Here is a 19,116-nt window from a genome sequence, read left to right as displayed (position 1 = left end):
ATTCCTTTGCCCAACCTTTATGTCAATTCAAATGAACCACCTAGATTATGCTGATGACAGTTTTGATATATCATCAAATACAGTGATGTATAATCAAAATTGGAAGACATATAAAACAGCTGAAATGATTGGTCTTGAAATTTTTTAAATAAATTACTAAAACAGAAGTGCTTAAACTAAACAGTAAATGCTACAAAGAGTTCAAAATCAATCAGTATGCTGTAGAAGAAGTAAGAATTTTACATACTTGTGAGCAAATTGTACATACTGAAGGTGGAAATGACAGGAATATAATGCAGACTGACAAAAACTAATACTACTTTCAGGAAAATTAAATAATATATGGAAATCTTCAAAATACCATAATAAAACCAAAAAGAAAGATCTTCAATGGCAATGTTAAGGCCATATTATTATATAGAAGCTGACCAAAAAAAAAAAAACAATGTTAAATTAAACAGTTTTTAAACGAAATGTCTGTGTAAAATATTAAACATATTTTGGTCCCAATGTATAACAAATATAAGTGATTGTGCAAAAAAACATTACCAATGTAATAAAAAAGCACACATGGAAATGGATTGGTCATATACTGGGAATTAACAGCAGAGAGATTCCTAGAGTCCTTGACATGGATTTCAGAAGGAAAATAGAAAAGGGGAGAGCCTAAATTAACTTGGCAGAGAATGATAGAAAAGGAAAAAAGAATGGTTGACTGTAAGAGCTGGAGAGAAGCCAAGAAAGCACAAAGAGGATAAGTAAGTAGTATCAAATAAACCACCACTCTTGTTTCAATGCCAGTAACTGTTTTTGCAGTATGCAGCTAAAATAAAATCCTTGAGAGGTCATCTAACATGGACAAGTATTGTTTGTTCACATCAGGAAAATTTGTATAACAGACAGACTTCCACATACTCCTCTGGATCGCATATAAAAGAAATAATACAAGCTCTAGACCTTACGGTAGGCAATATTGTACAAAGCAACTAACTACACTACCATTTTGACATAGCTGCATAACTCTTTATGCAAATTAAAGAAACATTCCATCCTTCCTGTTGAACATTCTCTTGCAGAAAAAATACTTGGATATTTCTACTAATCTATATAGATGGTTCAAAATTCATCTCTGTCATACCTATGCTGAGTGCTCATGTGTTGTAATATCTAATCAGATCTCATTGGATTACTGCAATTACACTGCCAAACTGTATAACCAAAGCTTGCATTACATTCTATAAAATGAAACTTTACCAGAGGTGCATTATTTACACTGACGCATTGAGTTCTCTACAGCTTTGATAAGTCTGGTAAACCACTTCCAATGTCTTCTTTGAATAAAATATGGAGGCTTCACTTAGACATTTGCCTGTTAGTTTTCCAGCCTTGTTGGGATCAAGGAAATTGAGGCTACGGATGCACTACTTAGGTTCACTCATCCTATACAGGCAGATTAGAAGACAAAAGTTAATATTCCAGTGACTATTATCAAGCTATACAAAATTAAGTCTGAAATTACACTCTGGCAGTCTATGCAGAATTCACAAAGTGGAACTTCTTGCTTATTCTCATTCTCATTTCACATACTCCTTCCTGTTGAGGAGTAATGATATGCTTACGAGTATTGTTTATCCATTTTTAACAGTTTTTTGCCATATTCTAGTAAACTATCCTCATCATTTTTGAATCGGTCAGTATTTCACCACTTTTTACCAATCTGCTTGGGCCTTATATACCCAGGCAAATCTTATCAAACTCATCAAATACCGTTGGTCATTGATTTGTAATGGGTTCTGTTCCAGTAACCCCCATCTTAAGTTAAAACGTTCATAAGTTAGAAATCACTATATGGATATGCTAACATGCTTGAATACTAAACGTATAGCTCTGTTTTGTTATATTTTTAAGTACTTTTCTCTTTGTTTAGACTAAAATAATACACTTCACAAATTATAACATAAAAGTATTATATATAGTGTTTCAATACTACCAATGAGATACTTAATTGGAAACACATGGATCAAGAGTAATTCTTCAAGCTTTTTTTTTTTTTTTTTTTTTGTTGTTGTTATGATCCATCAAGTCGTTTCCGACTCCTGGCGACTCCACGAACATACATTCTCCATTTCTATCTGTCCCTGACCATGTCTTTCAGAACCTCCAAGCGCACTCCAGTTGCTTCTTTAACTCCATCCACCAATCTAATTTTTGGTCTTCCTCTTCTCCTGCTTCCATCAACTTTAGCAAGCATCATCTCCTCCAGACTGTCATTTGCTCGCATAATATGTCTGAAGTATGACAATTTTTGCTTGTCATAGCTTCGGAGCAATTTGGCTTTATTCTGTCTATCACTGATTTATTGGTTTGCTTTGCAGTCCATGGTATTCTTAGTAAGCGTCTCCAAACCCATAAGTCAAATGCATCTATCTTCCTTCTTTCACTCTTTCTCAGGGTCCAACTTTCACATCCATACAGCACCACAGGAAATACCATTGCTTTCATGATTCTGATTTTTGTTGTGAGGCTAATATCTTTAAAGATCTTGCTTAAATTTGTCGTTGCTTTTTTTCCGAGTAATAATCTTCTAGCTTCTTCGGTACAATAACCATCTTTATCAATTCAGGATCCTAGGAACACAAAATTGTTAACTGCTTCCATTTTCTCCCCATCTACTTCAAAATCATTAAGCTCGCATGTTGCCATTGTCTTTTTGAGGTTCAGTTTAAGACCATATTTAGCACTTTCTTCTTTAACTTTCATAATAAGTTCCTTCAAATCTTCTTTGCATTCTGCTAGCAAGGTGGTATCATCTGCATACCTCAAATTATTAATATTTTTTCCACCAATTTTAATTCCAACTGGAGACTCCTCCAGCCCTGCCATTCTTAAAATGTATTCGCTGTACAAGTTAAACAGGTACGGAGATAAAATACATCCTTGTCACACTCCTTTACCTATTGTGAAATACTCAGTTTCTCCAAGATCTGTTCGGACAGTAGCTTCTTGTTCATAATAAAGATTTCTCAGAAGGATAATGAAATGCTCTGGGACTCCCATTGTTCTTAACACATTCCACAGTTTCACATGATCTACAGAGTCAAAAGCCTGCTATAGTCAAGGAAACAAAGGTAGACATTCTTGTGATATTCCTGTGCTCTTTCTATTATCCATCTCACATTGGCGATTTGATCTCTTGTTCCTCCGCCTTTTCGAAATTCTGCCTGTTTGTCTGGCATTTCTCTCTTCATAAATGGTTCGAGTCTTTTCTGAATGATCTTAAGTAAAACTTTACTTGCATGAGAAATCAGTGCTTTCTGTAATTTGTAATTTCTGTAATTTTCGCACTTTCTTGCATCGCCTTTCTTCAATAAAGGTATATAAACTGATTTTTTCCATTTCCTAGGCCATGTGGTTGTGATCCAAATTTGTTGACATAGAACTGTTAAAATTTTAACTGCCTCTTCTCCCAGGGCTTTGAGCAGCTCAATGGGTATTCCATCTTCTCATGGTGCTTTCGTACTGGATAGCTGTTGCAGTGTCCACCTCACTTCAACACTCTCCAGTGGTACTGGCTCCTGTGTATAATCCTGCTCTTCAAATTTCTCAGTAATTTTGGAGTCCTTTCTGTAAAGGGCTTCTGTATACTCTTTCCATCTTTCTTTGATGTCTGCAGCTTCTGTAAGATATCCTTTGTGTTTACTTTTCAATACTGTCACCTTGGCACTAAACTTCTTTAAAAATTTGTACATTACATTCAACTTAGCCCTCACACCTTGCCTTTCACATCAATTTATTTGCAGTAAGTTTGCAACTTCCATTATTTTGTCGTCTACTTTTCTAAATCTTTCTACATCTTAGTCTATTTCCTCAAACAACTGAATTGCCCTATTAATAGAAGACGCCTCTGCTGATTTTTTCACTGTAAACTTTTTTGTGGCCTCAGCTTCCTGTTCTCCTTTTTTCTTCTTCTGCACTTCTAAATCTATATAGTCTTCATTTCAGAGCTCCTACATCTTCCACTAACTACCTTAATTCTTCATTGTCATTTGCTACTAGCTTAAGAATTGCCAGCATTTCTTAAGCTAGCAGCATTTGTCTTTGAATCCTGTGAATTTATTAATATGTACTTTCAGCAGCTTCTTCCAAACACCATACTTTCTGCTGTCATTGCATTCTATTCTACATTTACATTCTTTGTATGATGCAAGAGTGATCATCGGAGTGATTATTCTTCATGTTGCCTACTTCAGTGAAATAAAGGAAAGATGGGTTGAAAAAACTTTGTTTATTAAAAGAAGATACATGCAAGTATAATAAGTAAGCAAGATCTTTTTACTTTTATTGTATTCTAAAGAATTTTGAAAGATTACTCATGAATTCATTCCTTCTAAAAACAATGAACTAAAGGGAAACAGAGGGAGGGAAATAGGGGAAGTTTCTCCATATAGTCAAGAAAAACTACAGAACATTTAACTGAATGCTGTATTCTTGTTTTGTGTAATATATTTGATGATATCTCTCAGAACTGAATTTAATTTTGAGTTAAAGAGTGGAAGATATATTTTCATTGAGCTCAAACTTTGCAATTCCTAGAATGGCATTTGTTTATTCTTTGTATGTATTAAGAAGTTAGATATATAGAATATGAATGTCAGATCTCCTCAGAGAGATAAAGGGAATTACTAAATATACATAATTGTATATATTTATGTTTCATTTTTTTTTTTTTTTTGTTATAAACTTAGAATGTCATTCTTTGTATAAACATAATATGCTGATTTTGAAATAAATGCACCATCATGGGTACAAATTTGAAATATTCGAACCAGCTACTACACAAAAATAAATAAATATTCACTTGACCCTTGAACAAGTGGAGGGTTAGGGGCGCCAACCCCTGCATTGTTCGCTAATCCATGTATAACTTTTGGGGAGTCCAAAAGTTATTATCGATTAACACGTATTTTGTATGGCTTATATGTATTATATACTATATTCTTACAATAAAGTAAGCTAGAGAAAAGAAAATGTTATTAAAGAAAATCCCAAGGAAGCGAAAATACATTTACAGTACTGCATTTATTGATACCGTAAGTGTTGCCTGTTTACAAAATAAATCATAGTTACATCATACAAAATAATCATAGCTACATAGTCTCTCAGTAGCTACATCAGTATTATCTTATATGATACAAAACATTGCACAACACATATTACTAACATTGGACATTAAAAATGAAAAGATAACATGAAAAATATTTATAGGTATAACGATTCATGGTAGGATTCATTCTAGGCTTTCAATACAAGTGCTTAGCACTGGTCTAGTCTGTATACTAATGAATGAATCATTATAAAATGTTTATTTTATACTAATTAATTAAAGTAATTAACTACTTAGCAATAGTTAATTTTATGCAGCTATAATTTAATATTGCATCTTTGTGTTTGTTTACATTTCTCTCGACTGCAAATTTCATCATGTACAGTCTGTAAGAGTTTGTGTGCATAAGTTTTGATGTAGTTTAACTCTTTATAATAGATCTGTGTGTATTTTATTGTGGTAAATGATAAAATAGACTAGTATTTATGTATATTTTATGCATTCATGACATACCTAACTTTTTCTTAATTTTTTTCAATATTTCTAAGCTATGCAGTTCGTCTTAAAGTTTTTTCAAATTGTCACAAATCTCAAAAAAAATTTCCAATATATTTATTTTAAAAAAACCGCATATAAGTGGACCCACACAGTTCAAATTCACGTTCTTCAAGGGCCAACTGTATATATATATAAAAATATCTTCCTCTTTATAGTCAGTCATGAAGAGGAATATATTCAACCCATTAGTTGAATATATTGAGCAAGGTGGGGAATAACATAACTCATGCATTCAACAGTGTAACAGTGGTTCATATAGATGATGAGTAATGAAATTAGTATGAAATAAATGTACTGTGTATTGTCACATATTCAACATATGTGACATTTACGGCATATAATAGTATTTTGAACTGTTTTTAATTTGGCTTCTTGTGTCTTTTCCAGATGTACAAAGCTTATGTACAGATCATTGTTACATTCCCATAATTTCTCATTTGTTTGACTTAAAACCAAAAACTCATCCTGACAACCAATATTTGTCCTGAACACAGCTTGTTCTTCTCAAAGTTTTTCTTCCATAATTTTTTCAGCATGTCTTCAGATATAATGGTAACAAGTTTCTTCTTTTCTCTCTATTGTTCATCCATTTTGCTAACACACTATATGTTAAACTCTCCTGTGTAGAAGTAAGACTGTCTTGTATTTTTGATAAACGTTTTTTTCTTCTTTTTTTCTTTTGCAAAATCTCAGAACCTTACTCATGATGAGATGAATGAGATAATTATTATTATTATCTAAGACCTCCAGGGAGTCAAGGACTCATCGAGGGAGGTAAATTACCCAACCCAGCTATCATACCTACCCTTGAATTCATTCACACTAGATGCACTCACTAACTGTAAGGGCAAATTATTCCACTCACTCGCTGCTCTCTGGGAGAAAAACCTAGCTCTTAACCCTTTCTTGACTGAGAACAACCTTAACGTCCATGAATGCCCCCGTGTTCTCTCCCTGCCTTCCATATAATGAAAAATTTCATCAGTTGAAATCTTATAACACCCATTCAGAAGTTTATAGACCTTTATCATATCCCGATATAATCTCTGTAACTCTTCTTTGCACCCTTTCCACAGCTTCTTTATCCCCTTGGAACCCGGGAGACCAAATCTGTGCACAGTAATCCAAGTGTGGTCTTATCAAAGCCTTATAAAGAGGCAAAATTATTTCTTTATCCTTACATGTCAAGGTTCGCTTCAACATACCAATTATCCTCTGAGTTGTATTTGCAACTTTTGCTATGTGACCTTTGAACTTTAAATTCTTATCCATCAGTACACCAAGATCCCTTACCTCTTCAGTTTCTTGTAGCATAACCCTGCTAATATAATATGCCTCTGGAACTCTAATCATGCCAAAGTGCATAACTTTACACTTACTAACATTAAACTGACAGCCATTTTCGTTATCCCAGATTTCCAGTCTATTTAAATCATTTTGTAATTTCTGAATATCAGTAGCATCCCTGATTATTAAGTACTGTTTATTATGTCAAATTATTCTAATATTTTGTTGTGCTAAATAGATGATGAAGAAACTTTAGGGCAGGGATCACAAATAGATTTCTCAGCAGCTTATATTAGGAAAAAAATAAATATCAGTGCTGTGCTGTCCTAGATCTAAATTATTTTGGAATTTATTATATGTTTCTCAAATAAAAGGTACATTGTTATAGTTATAAATTACATCATGATATTTTATTATCCCTCCCTTTTTTTCTTAAGCATTGGAAGAAGCAAATGAAGCCTTTCACAATTGGCAATCAAAAAAAGCTGCAAAAGTTGCACAGGAAGAATCTGAAAGAAATCTGAAACCACCATATTACAAGCATATTAAGGTCTGTGTCTATTTTAATCTATATTGTTGGATCGTACATCCTTGTTTTTGATCCGCCATGTTGTTTTAACTCTGTTCTTAAACAAGTAATAAGTTGCTGGTTGATTACTAATTTTTAAATATTGAGAAATTTATATTTTTGACTGTGCCACTCTATATCTAGATTAGTCTAATGAAATGTAGTGAAACCAACCATCAACTAATTTTTATATCAATATTATTTCTTACGTAGACCAAGTTTTTCTCTTATGTTTGAAGCTCCCGCTAGGTCTGATAATTTCATGAATGGTGCAGTAAAGGAGATTCAGGCAAACACAATTTTAAAATCATCAAAACAAAACATTTATTTCTGGTTTATATATTTTGTATGTATATTTATATTATACATATAAACTCAATTCTGAGAACAAGATAATATAAATGTCTTAGCTTAACTGGTCACAACATCTTACAGATTCAGTCTATGGGCATTCTGCTATCAGACTTATAGCTTTCACAATATTAAAATAACTTTTAATAGAGTTCAATATCACAAAATCTCTTAGTAACAAATTTTACTATTATCACACAGTCAGCAAAGTCTCAATACATTAATGGTGGCAACAACTGCTTCATGAGTATACACTTTCATACTTCATACTCCGGCTGATTTCAGCAAAAAACGTTAGAGTTAATGTGGGGAAATAACAGGAGGAATTATGCATATATCTCTGCACTGAAGTAACATAAAATTGGACAGTTCTTACCGGATAAATCCTTTGCTCATCAATTTCACTATGGGCACACTTTATAACTATATTTACTGAGCACACTATGGCAACACTATTTAGAATAAATCTTATCAATGATAACTGAACTATTAATGGTCGCACTTCACGTGTATAGACGTACTTGGATAAAGGAAAAATGCTCATTCCTTCTGTAACACTACTCGACCAATTCAGCTCTCTGTTAAAGTTCCATGAAACTAATGGAACACATAGTAATTCTTTAACTTCTAGAATTATTCTCAGTTGCCTATTACTTTCCCGGTCCTTAAATAGTCCAATTACAAGTTCTAGACACAGCAATCTTTTGCATTCACTTTGCTGCCTCTCAGTATTCTCCTCGTCTGTCTGTGCTATACTCAATGCTCTCGTGTCCCTGAATGGTCGGTCCCGAAAAAGAGAAGAGCCTCTGTTTTCTCCGCTCTCAGCTTATATACCTCCCTTCTTCCCCCCCCCCCCCCCCAATTGTTTCTCACGCTCTAGCTTATGTCAATTCCTTCTCTGCAGTTGAATACCATATCTCGCGATCCAAGCACGTGTTAGCTATTTCTAGCCTGTCTCCATAGTAACAAACAAAATAAAATAAAAACAGAAATATTGCATAACATTATACCTTTACATACTGATAGTGATAAATAAAAAATTAAAATATTATAATTCACATAAGGCATATTAAATTAGGAATAATCAAAATAAACAGAATATTTAAATACAAGGTCCTATCATTGCTAACACATATTTTAGATTAATTAATAAAATTTAATAAATAAACTCAAGGCAATTACATGAATAATAATTTACAATCATGGGATTAATATCAAATAATTTTTACAAGTATAGCCTTTGGTATGGTGGATTAAGTTGGATTCTGTAAGGAATATTAATAATTTAAATTTCTCCTTATTCAGAATCCAACAATGTACTGATTGTATTTATTTTAGTATAAACATGATTTAGTTTGCAGGAAATGTGAGTGAATGATTTTAAATAGTTAAAAGTACTGTTTATTATGTCTGTTTTTACTTATTTGAGAATATTCATTGATTTCTTGGATAAGAAATAGGCTCAGAGAAACCTCTCTATTGCTGGATCAAAGTTTTTGAAACATGTTCAACTTATTCCCCACTCGTTATCATCATCATCATGCTCTTTACCAAGAAAATAACTGTACTTCATTGTTATATTCATTTGTGTGCAAGACTTTTCTGGTAATGTTTAAGTAGCTTCTTTCAGTGGATTTAGCTTATTGCATGACATTTAATAAGCTAATTGTTACGTGTCTAGTCCAGCAAAATTATTCTGATAGTTTTGTTGTGCTAAATAGATGATGAAGAAACTTTAGGGCAGGGATCACAAATAGTTTTCTCAGCAGCTTATATTAGGAAAAAAATAAATATCAGTGCTGTGCTGTCCTAGTTGGCAGAGTGGTTAGCATATCTGCTCTCCAACATGCTGTGGGTTCAAATCTCACCATGGGCATGGATGTTTGTGAATGTCTTTGGATGGGAGATAGATTTCCTCGTCTGGTGTGAGACCACTATCCGATTTATTGGAGGCCTGACGTGGCTTGAAAAAATTCCATATTTGGTCCCTAGAGCAGGATTTCTGGACCTGGTAAAAAAAAAAATACATCTATGAAAATCCTTAATTCACCCAAGGTATGAATGTACTATACATTATAGAACCCTATTTTGTATGGGAGGTACATAAAAATTTTTTTAAGAAGTATTGCATTTAAAAAAACAGTTATTTATTTCGTGAATTATCATATTCGAGTTCCAATATCATATTACACTCGACAGTTTGCTGTATTGAATTTTCTTTGTATCTTCTGGAGCTTCATTCAGACTTCAGAACAGTTTGTTAAAGCATGGGAGCAACTTCATGTCTAACAGCTGCTTTATCACAATGTCTCTTTTAGATACTGGGTGATCATTCATAAGCATTCAATATTTCAACTTCATTTTTCCTTATTTCTCATTGTGATGAATGGTTACATGAGTTGTCACATAACCAGGCATTGAAACTTGTTATAGAGAAGTGATGTTGAAATCCCAGCTTGCAAGCCGCACATTGCTCACAAGGTTGTTGCTGCAGTTCTCAAGGCAATTTTGGATTTTATTGTGCCTATCTTAAAAGATGAAAATTTGTGATATAAATATACATGAAGATTACTTGTTTATATGTCTATATTTATATTATTTATTTTTAATAATTAAATTTTTTTTTAGAAAATATCTTGCAGCTCCTTAACATCTGAGAGACATTGGTGTGACTTAGGAAACTTGGTTATCCCTGTTATAGAGAGCATACTTCATTAATGTAACTGAAGAATATTGTTGTCTGTGCATGCATTATATCTTGCTTTGTATGAAAAGAAATTATTCTTAAAATGGAATCTCCTAATCATGATGAACCCAAACCTTTTCTGCATTAAAGGACTAGGGCTTGTACCTTCTAAATTTGAACTTATGGGGTTTCCCCTTCCTCTCCCCCCCCCCCAATCCTTAGAACAGGTTGAGCCCTACTAATGAGGGATTAAGTACATATTTTATGACTGTAGATCTGTGTGTGTGTGTGTGTGTTCATGGGGTCGGTTTGCCTGTTCTGAGGGACGAAAAACCTGAGTTTTCAGGTGAAAAAACCCTTTACATTCATATAAGAGTGGCTAACTGACCTTTAGTTGAAACAGACCAGATGAAGGTTCTTCACATCGTAGACAGGAATCAAACCCAGGTCTTTCCGACCAAAGGGCTTTGTCTAGATCTAGGAAGGCTCTAATTTGAATCAGAATATTAAGAAATGATTGTGATACCATGACATAACTGACAAAGAAATTAGGGCTGTGATAGGGGCAGATCATTTATTTTTGTGTATGATTGGAGAACAAAGTAGAGCATATCTATCTAATTTGCGTGGAAAAGATAAATAAATGGCTAAAATGCCGAGTATTACATTGTGTTATAAAATGACAGAGGTACTGTTTTATGTGGTCTAAATGACTAAAGACAGTATTTAAATTATTCTGGAAAGTTGTATATTAGCAAAGTATGTTATATTATACCTTCCTAAAACATAAGCACATAGTATTGGTTTTCTTTGATATGGAAAAAGCATAGAACACTGCTTGGAGATTTGGAATGCTGAAATCATGAATGCCTACATGATTTTGTTCTCAGAGACACTCTCCTTCCTTTTATCAAGAACTCCCTATCTAATCAAATCTTTCAAATACTAGTAGGAACTGTGCTCTGAACTCCCTCCAAATGTAAGTAATGCCTTCTATGTGGATGACTTTACCATCTTCTGTCATTCGAATAATAGAGGGTTCTAGAAAGACAGCTGAACCTAGCCATTGATCAACTTTCAAAATGGGTACTTGTAAATGGGTTCAGATTTTCACAACAAACTACCTGCAGATGTGGTCATCTGAGGAAAAAATGAGTTGTGAACTGAGACTAGGACAAACATTAATCTCATTTGCACCATAAGCCAAGTTCTTGGGACTAGTATTTGATAACAAACTCAGTTTCCTCCCTCACATACATCAGCTGAGACAACTGCTGTAAAGTGGTGAACATCATTCACACCATATCTTCCACCTCCTGGTGGGATACAGACAGATTTCCTTTGCTTTCTCTGTATTGTGCACTTATAAGATCAAAGCTTGATTATGGATCCCAAGTCTATGCTTCTGCCAGAGAGCTAGATCTTGTTCACCTATCCTTAGTCTGTACATTGGGGCAATTGAAAAAAAATAAAATCTCTGTCACACCACCCTCTATGGCCAAGTGTTTTTTGTCCATGGTGGGAAAAACTTTAAAACTATAAAATCTTTCTTATAATCTAGATATTGGGTAGACAACATAGGTTTAGACACCACTAAACACACTTCCCCCTAGCACCAAGAGGAGTTTTTCCTTTTGCAGGTCACCCAAATATTCCACCCTTCCTGTTTTCCACCATCTCTTTCAGGCTCATGGAATTGAATACTCTGATTTGGTACCTGTCTACACAGATGGATCAAAATCAGAGGCACCAGTGGGATCATCTGCTGTCTTTGCAGACAGCACATCACCTGTTCATATCCCCACCAGAAGTGAACATTATATCTGAGTTGTATGGCATAGAGTTTGCACTAAAATACATAAGACGCATCACTACCAAATGTGCATAATATACTTGGATTCTCAAAGTTCTCAGAGACAATAAGATGTCCTAGAGCTACAGAACATCCAGGATCTTCTCTCTCTGTTAAGGAAGATACACTCATATTATATATGCTTCTGTTGAGTTTTTAGCTGCAGATATTGCAGCTAGGTCAGCTTGTTTCCTCAAGCCCACATTGACTACTGGCAAGCTATCAGATACAAATTTTTATTCCAGGAAGATGCTTGAAATAGAGAGCAGTAATGAGCTCTGTCAAATTAAGCCTGAAATTAAATTTTGCAGTCTAGTTTGCACAGTGTCCATAAAGAGGAAGTTGTCCTTGCTCAGGCTCTGCATAGGTCACAGTCATCTCACACATCTTTCTGTTGAGGGGTGATGACATGTCTGTATGTGAGTTCTGTAATACCGGATTAACCATCAGCTATATTTTAATCAACTGCGCTCATTTCACCAATGAGTGCAGTCATTATTTTAGCTGTATTCATAATCCATGTGAGCTCTACACTCAAGCAGTTTTGATCAGACTCTCCAAAAGTTTCTTTGGTTTTTTTTAAAGTTTTCACAGAAAAATATTTTCTGCTATGTAGATCATATACATATATGTTTTAATACAAAGCAAAATAGTTATAAATATAAAATAATAGAACAGATAAACACTTTCAGTTATCTTGGATGTGAAATATCATATGAAGGAGAAAAAGACATAAAATTAAAAACTTTAAAAATTTTTACTGATTATAGGCCTGATAAATAGAACACTCAACCCAAATATAGTACAAAAAGAAATGCTTGAAAATATACAACACTTTAGCAGTGCCCACATTATTATATGGCAGTGAAATTGGGTCAATAAACAAACAAGATAAACAGAGAATAAAAACAAGTGAAATGAGTTTTTTGAGAAGAACTGCAAAATACACATTATTAGATCAAAAAAGGAACAAAAACATTTTAAAAGAACTAAAAACTAAACAATTATAAACAAAAATGGATTGAACATGTAAACCGAATGGCCAACACCCGATATCCTAAACAAATACTAAAATATAAGCCAATTGGAAAGAGAAGGCAGGGTAGGCACCTCAAAAAAGGATATTGGATGGATAATGAGACCGGAACAGACCAATATAGTCTATACCCGTAATTAGTGTTATGATGATGATACGTATATGATCTTCTCTACCACTTTCTCCTCCCCAAGAGACCAGACTTGAGCACAGTAATCCAGATGTGGATGTATCAAGGCCTTCCAAAGAGGAATAGCAACTTGCTTATCTCTACTTGTTAATGTATTCTTCAATAGCCAAGTAACTTTATGGGCTACCTTAGCAACATGTCCCCTAAACTTTAATTATCTGTCTTCCACCACTCCTAAATTTCTAGCTTCATCGTATTTCCTGGAGTACAGTGCCATCAATGTGATACACAGCTTGTAATCTATAAATTAAAGATATCAAGAAATTATATACTCGGTTTAATCCTTTATCCAAGTGTAAGCAAACAAAGTTTGCACCTGAAGTATTTTCAGGACTGGGACAACTCGTATATTGAAGCTAATGACTTCACATCACTTGCCTTTAGTATCCCATAATGCAAAGCGCATATCCTCTTGGGTATGTATAATGCTATGCATTATGGGAAGGGTCACTAGCCAGACCGGTTTCAAATTTTATTGAGGTCTCATCAGGCAAGTGATGTGAAGTCATCAGTTTCTATATACAAGTTGCCCCATTCCTGAAAATACTTCAGGTGCATACACTTGGATAAAGGATTAAACCAAGTATATAATTGCTCCTCATTATCATCAAATTCTTGCCCTCTGTATATCCTCAAGGGGTGTACAGGATATGATAGTACTACATGAAAAATTTACATCATTACTAACTTCCTATCTACAATTTTCCTCCAAATCAGTCTGTTACTTGTCAAGACTCCAACATTATCCGATCTTATATTTCTGTCATCTAAGGCACTTTGTACAGTATCAATCCATCTATATCTTGGTCTTCCTCTGGGTCGTTTTCCTGCCAACCTGGCAGAGAACACTTTTTTTGCTAATCTTTCCTCGCCCATTCTATTTAAGTGACCATTCCATCTGAGATTATCTCTGCTAATGCATTCCTGGATGCTCTCAATGTCAAGTTCTTTCCTAATATCCTCGTTTTTAATATGATATTGCCATTGATGCTATCTGTTCATGCCTCTAATCTTTCTCAGGACTCTCATATCTGCGGTCTCTAGTCTTTGGTCAAATGTTTTACTTCTGAACCAGCTCTCAGATCCATAAGTTAAAACTGGTTTGAACACTGTCTTGGATACAGCTAATTTAGTGTTCTGACTAATTTCTCTCTTATTCCATATGAATTTATTCAGTTTTCCTGTACCATACCAGCTTTGTTGATTCTGTTGTCTATTTCCGTATCTAATTTACTATCTTCACTAAAAATCGTGCCTAAGTAGCTGAAATGTTTTACTTGTTCCATAGGTTCTCCATTCACAATACAGTTGACATTTTCAATGATTCTGCCTATTTTCATTGTCTTTGTCTTTTTATTGCTGACCTTCTTACCATATCTATTACAACAGTTATTCAATTTAGTCAGGGAATCTTGCAGACTTGTAGCGGATTTATTTAGAAGTATAACATCATCCGCATAAAGCAAAGAGCTGACATTAACACTGCCAATTTTGATATCATGTTTAATACCACTATCCATATAAATAATGAATACCAGAGGGGATAATGTACATCCTTGTTTTGCACTAGATTTAACATTAAACCACCTTCCTGTACTTCAATTCTAACTGCTGACGTACAACTCAAATAAAGACTAAGTATTGCTTGATATAATGCCCCATTGACACCATATAAAGGTTGCGTTTTGAATAGCTTCTCTCTCTTGGCACCTTGCCATATGCCTTTTCCAGATCAACAAAACTTAAATATAGTCTTTGTTATATTCCCATGCTTTCTCAACTATTTGTCGTAAAGTGAGGATCTGATCTTGACAGCCTCTGTTTGGCCTGAATCCAGCTTGTTCTTCACCAAGCTTTTCTTCCACAATTCTTCTCAACTGTTTCTCAAGTATACTTGCATAAATCTTGTCAGGAACATTCAATAGGGAAATACCTCTGTAATTCTCACATTCGGTTTTATTTCCCTTTTTATATATGGATACTATGAGAGCTCTACTCCAATCATCGGGAATTCGTCCCTCTGTCCAGGCTTTCTGAACTATGCAGTGCAGCCACTGTAAGACTTTTATACCACCATACTTCAGCATTTCTGGTCAAATATCATCTACTCCTGCTGCCTTTCCACATTTCAAGCCTTTGATGGCTTTTTCTACTTCCAGTATGGATATGTATTCCTGACTGTATGCCTGTTGACTGTTTTTTACCACTGTTCTATCACTGCTTGTTTCATTTAGCAATTTTTCGAAGTAATTACTCCATACTTCAAGGATATCTTTTTCTCCTGTTTTCATGTCACCTTTATCATCTCCAACTCCTTTTACAGCACTCTTTCCTCCATTTCTAAGCTTCTTCAACAACCTCCAGAATATCTTACCACCTTGATATATTTATTTTCTATGTTCTTGTCAAGGTCCTCCCATGACTTTTGTTTAGCTAGTTTTACACAATGTTTAGCTTTCTTACATTTGTCTCTGTATTCTCTAAGAGCACAATCTGACTTATTTGCCAGGAACTTTTGATATGCTTTCTATTTTTCCTTCACTGCCTCTTTAACTTCCTGTGTCCACCATGGAGTTCTGATTTTTCTATCCTTGCAGACAACCTCACCACATGCCTCTCTGGTTGAATCAATCAGGGTTTGCTTCAAGGCTTGCCACTGAATTTTCAAGGTTTGGTTCGTTTTCTCAAACTCTTTCATTTTTTCTTCAATAATCTTTGTGTATTTTAGTCTACAGTTCACATCTGAGAGCTGCTAACTTTTATTTGCTTTAAAACTTTCTTACATGTTATTCTTTTCGATATGAAATTCAATTTTATCCTGCTCAAAACTGAATAGTGAACACTTCCAATTTTAAATACTCTGTACACTCTGGTGTCCTGCACCATGGAGAAAACATCACTATCAACAATAACACAGTCAATGAGACTTTTTTTATTACTTGCCTCTTCCCTCAATGTGAATTTGTGCACATTTTTTTATGTTGGAACATGGTATTATTAATAACGAGTCCATGTCCTGAGCAGAAATCCAACAGGTATTTGCCATTATTATTAGCTTTGCTCTTTTCTCCAAATTTTGCCAAAATATTTTTATGTCTGACAATCATTTCCTACTCTGCTATTTAGATCCCCATCAAGGACCAACTTTTCCGTTTTCATCGTGTCAGTTGCTTTATATAATTCCTTGGTATCTTTAATTTATAGTATAACCAAGTGGAAAAATTTTGAACAACTATCTCTAATCCAGAGTGTTTTAATAAGGTATGACACCTTTTGCTACTCGTATAAGAAATTATGACTTTGGCATTACTTCAACTGTAATATCATCTCTGGGTCTGGCTCCCACTGATGAGACCTCAGTATAGGTTGAAACTGGTCTGGGTAGTGACCCTACTCATAATGCATAAGGATATGTGTTTTGCATTATGGGATACTAAGGCAAGTGATGTGATGTCATCAGCTTCTATATATGAGTTGCCCCAGTCCTGAAAATACTTCAGCCATAAACTTTGTTTGCTTACACTTGGATAAAGGATTAAACCAAGTGTGTAAATTCTTGGTATTTTTAATTTATAGTATAATCAAGTGGAAAAACTTCCAACAGCTTGTAATCTGTTCATCTTAAAAATCTATAAATTTACATTTCTCCACATAAAAGTGACACCCATTATTCTTTGCCTATGCTGACAGCCTATTTAAATTGACCTGCAATCTCTCCACACCTTGATTAATTATTACTCTACTTAATTTCACAGCAGACAATTGAATATTTCCTTTCAGATTATTTCTTATATCATTTATGTACAAATTAAACAGGAATGTTCCCATCACCAAAACTTATGGCACACCACTAGTCACCTGTTTTTACCTTGATTCTGCCCCTCTATATGCCACTTTTTGATATTTGTTCAGCAGCCACACCCTCTTATTCACTTAACCAGTGTCATATCCATCCCCATTTGTGTTAATCTGCATAACAATATATCTATTTATCTATATATATAGATAGATAGATATATAGATAGATTTTTTTTTTATCCTCTGTGAGTAAACGAGGCACAAATTTAGGGGACACTTGTGGATATGTATATATATATATATATATATATATATATATATCCACGTGATATTCTGTCAAATGCCTTTTCAAAATCCAGCAGAATCATGCAGTCTTCTCAAAAGTTGAGATAAAAATGTTGTTCATTGTCTGTTCAAGAGAAACAAATTCTTTGTGTACTGTACCATTCACATAAAAAAAAAAAAAAAAAAAAGTCTTGACATTTGATCGAACTTGATGGTGCTTTTTTGGGTTTTGGTGAATTTGCATGTTTCCTTTGGCTTGATGCTTGTTTTGTTTCTGGATCTTAACCGTAACACCAAGACTCAATCACAACTTTTAGAAGAAAGTTCTGGTCATTAAGAACTTGCCCTCTCAAATCACGGCAAACATTCACGTGATTTTTTTTTTTTTTATCCTCTGTGAGTAAATGAGGCACAAATTTAGGGGGACACTCATTTCATTTGCAAATCTTCTGTTATGCATATTAAAATTTGCTGGTATGAACTCAATGACAAATTTGTCTCTTCAGAAACTTGCTCAATGGCCTTTCGATGATCTTCATTGATTATGTGGCAAACCTTTTCAATGTATCATTTCTGCTTGTTTGAAGGTTGGCGAGATTGTAGTTGGTCTTCAACTGACATATCCCCATTTTTGAAATGGGAAAACTACTCATAGACCTGCATTTTACCTACAGGCATCATCCTTAAAGGCTTGCCATAAGTGAAAAATTTCTTGTAAATAGTAGAATAAGACAAGGAGATACAATATCTCCCAAACTCTTTACATCTGTGTTAGAGGAAGTTTTTCATGAATTGAATTTGAAGAATGGAGGAATTAATAGAAACATTCTAACGTGTTTTGCTAATGATATAGTCGTCTTGCTAGAAGATGCAGAAGACCTGGAAATAAGAGAATTAGCTCAAGTGTCTAATCAGAATGAGTAAGAAATTAATTTGAACATAAAAAATTATAGTGGATGATAGTGAAAAATGGAGAAGGTAGATTAATATGTTTATTTATCTGGATCAAATCATAAAAATTAAAAATGGACAAATAGAAGAAATAAAAAGAAGGGTGCAGCTAGGTTGGATGGCTTTTGAGAGGATGAAAGATATCTTCAAAGGTATTCCATTAGTTTTAATTGGAAAACTTTTGATCAGTCTGTCTTACCTATAATTACACATGGCATTGAAATCTGGAACCTAACTCAGAATGTGAATCACATTAAAAATTATGTAGAGAAGAATGGAATAAAGGAATATGCATCAAGTGTGACACTTGAAGACTGGATGCCCTCCCATCTGATAAGATCAAAGTGAATAGGACATTATCAGTTACATTATTAATTGAAAACGTAGAGGGCACCTTACAAGATATAATAATGCAATGCAGCCTAAATTATCAACAGAATGGAGTCCTAT

The 19,116-nt window shown here is 34.1% G+C and overlaps 1 protein-coding gene across 2 annotated transcripts in view; it reads left to right on the top strand.

Annotated features, from left to right (window-relative positions):
• Positions 1–19,116, top strand: part of NSD (Nuclear receptor binding SET domain protein) — a 442,610-nt gene that overhangs the window by 313,078 nt on the left and 110,416 nt on the right. For both annotated transcript variants that reach the window (XM_090392494.1, XM_090392492.1), the window contains exon 12: positions 7,387–7,499. In XM_090392494.1, the coding sequence (XP_090248620.1) occupies positions 7,387–7,499 (113 nt within the window). The remainder of the gene's footprint in view (positions 1–7,386; positions 7,500–19,116) is intronic.

This window comes from Typopeltis vanoorti, chromosome 5 (genome assembly GCF_054136105.1).
Source record: "Typopeltis vanoorti isolate ZY-2024b chromosome 5, IOZ_Tvanoo_1.0, whole genome shotgun sequence".
Taxonomy (NCBI): Eukaryota; Metazoa; Arthropoda; class Arachnida; order Uropygi; family Thelyphonidae; genus Typopeltis; species Typopeltis vanoorti.
The sequence above is the reverse complement of the archived record's forward strand: the minus strand, read 5'-3'. Positions and strand labels throughout refer to the sequence as shown.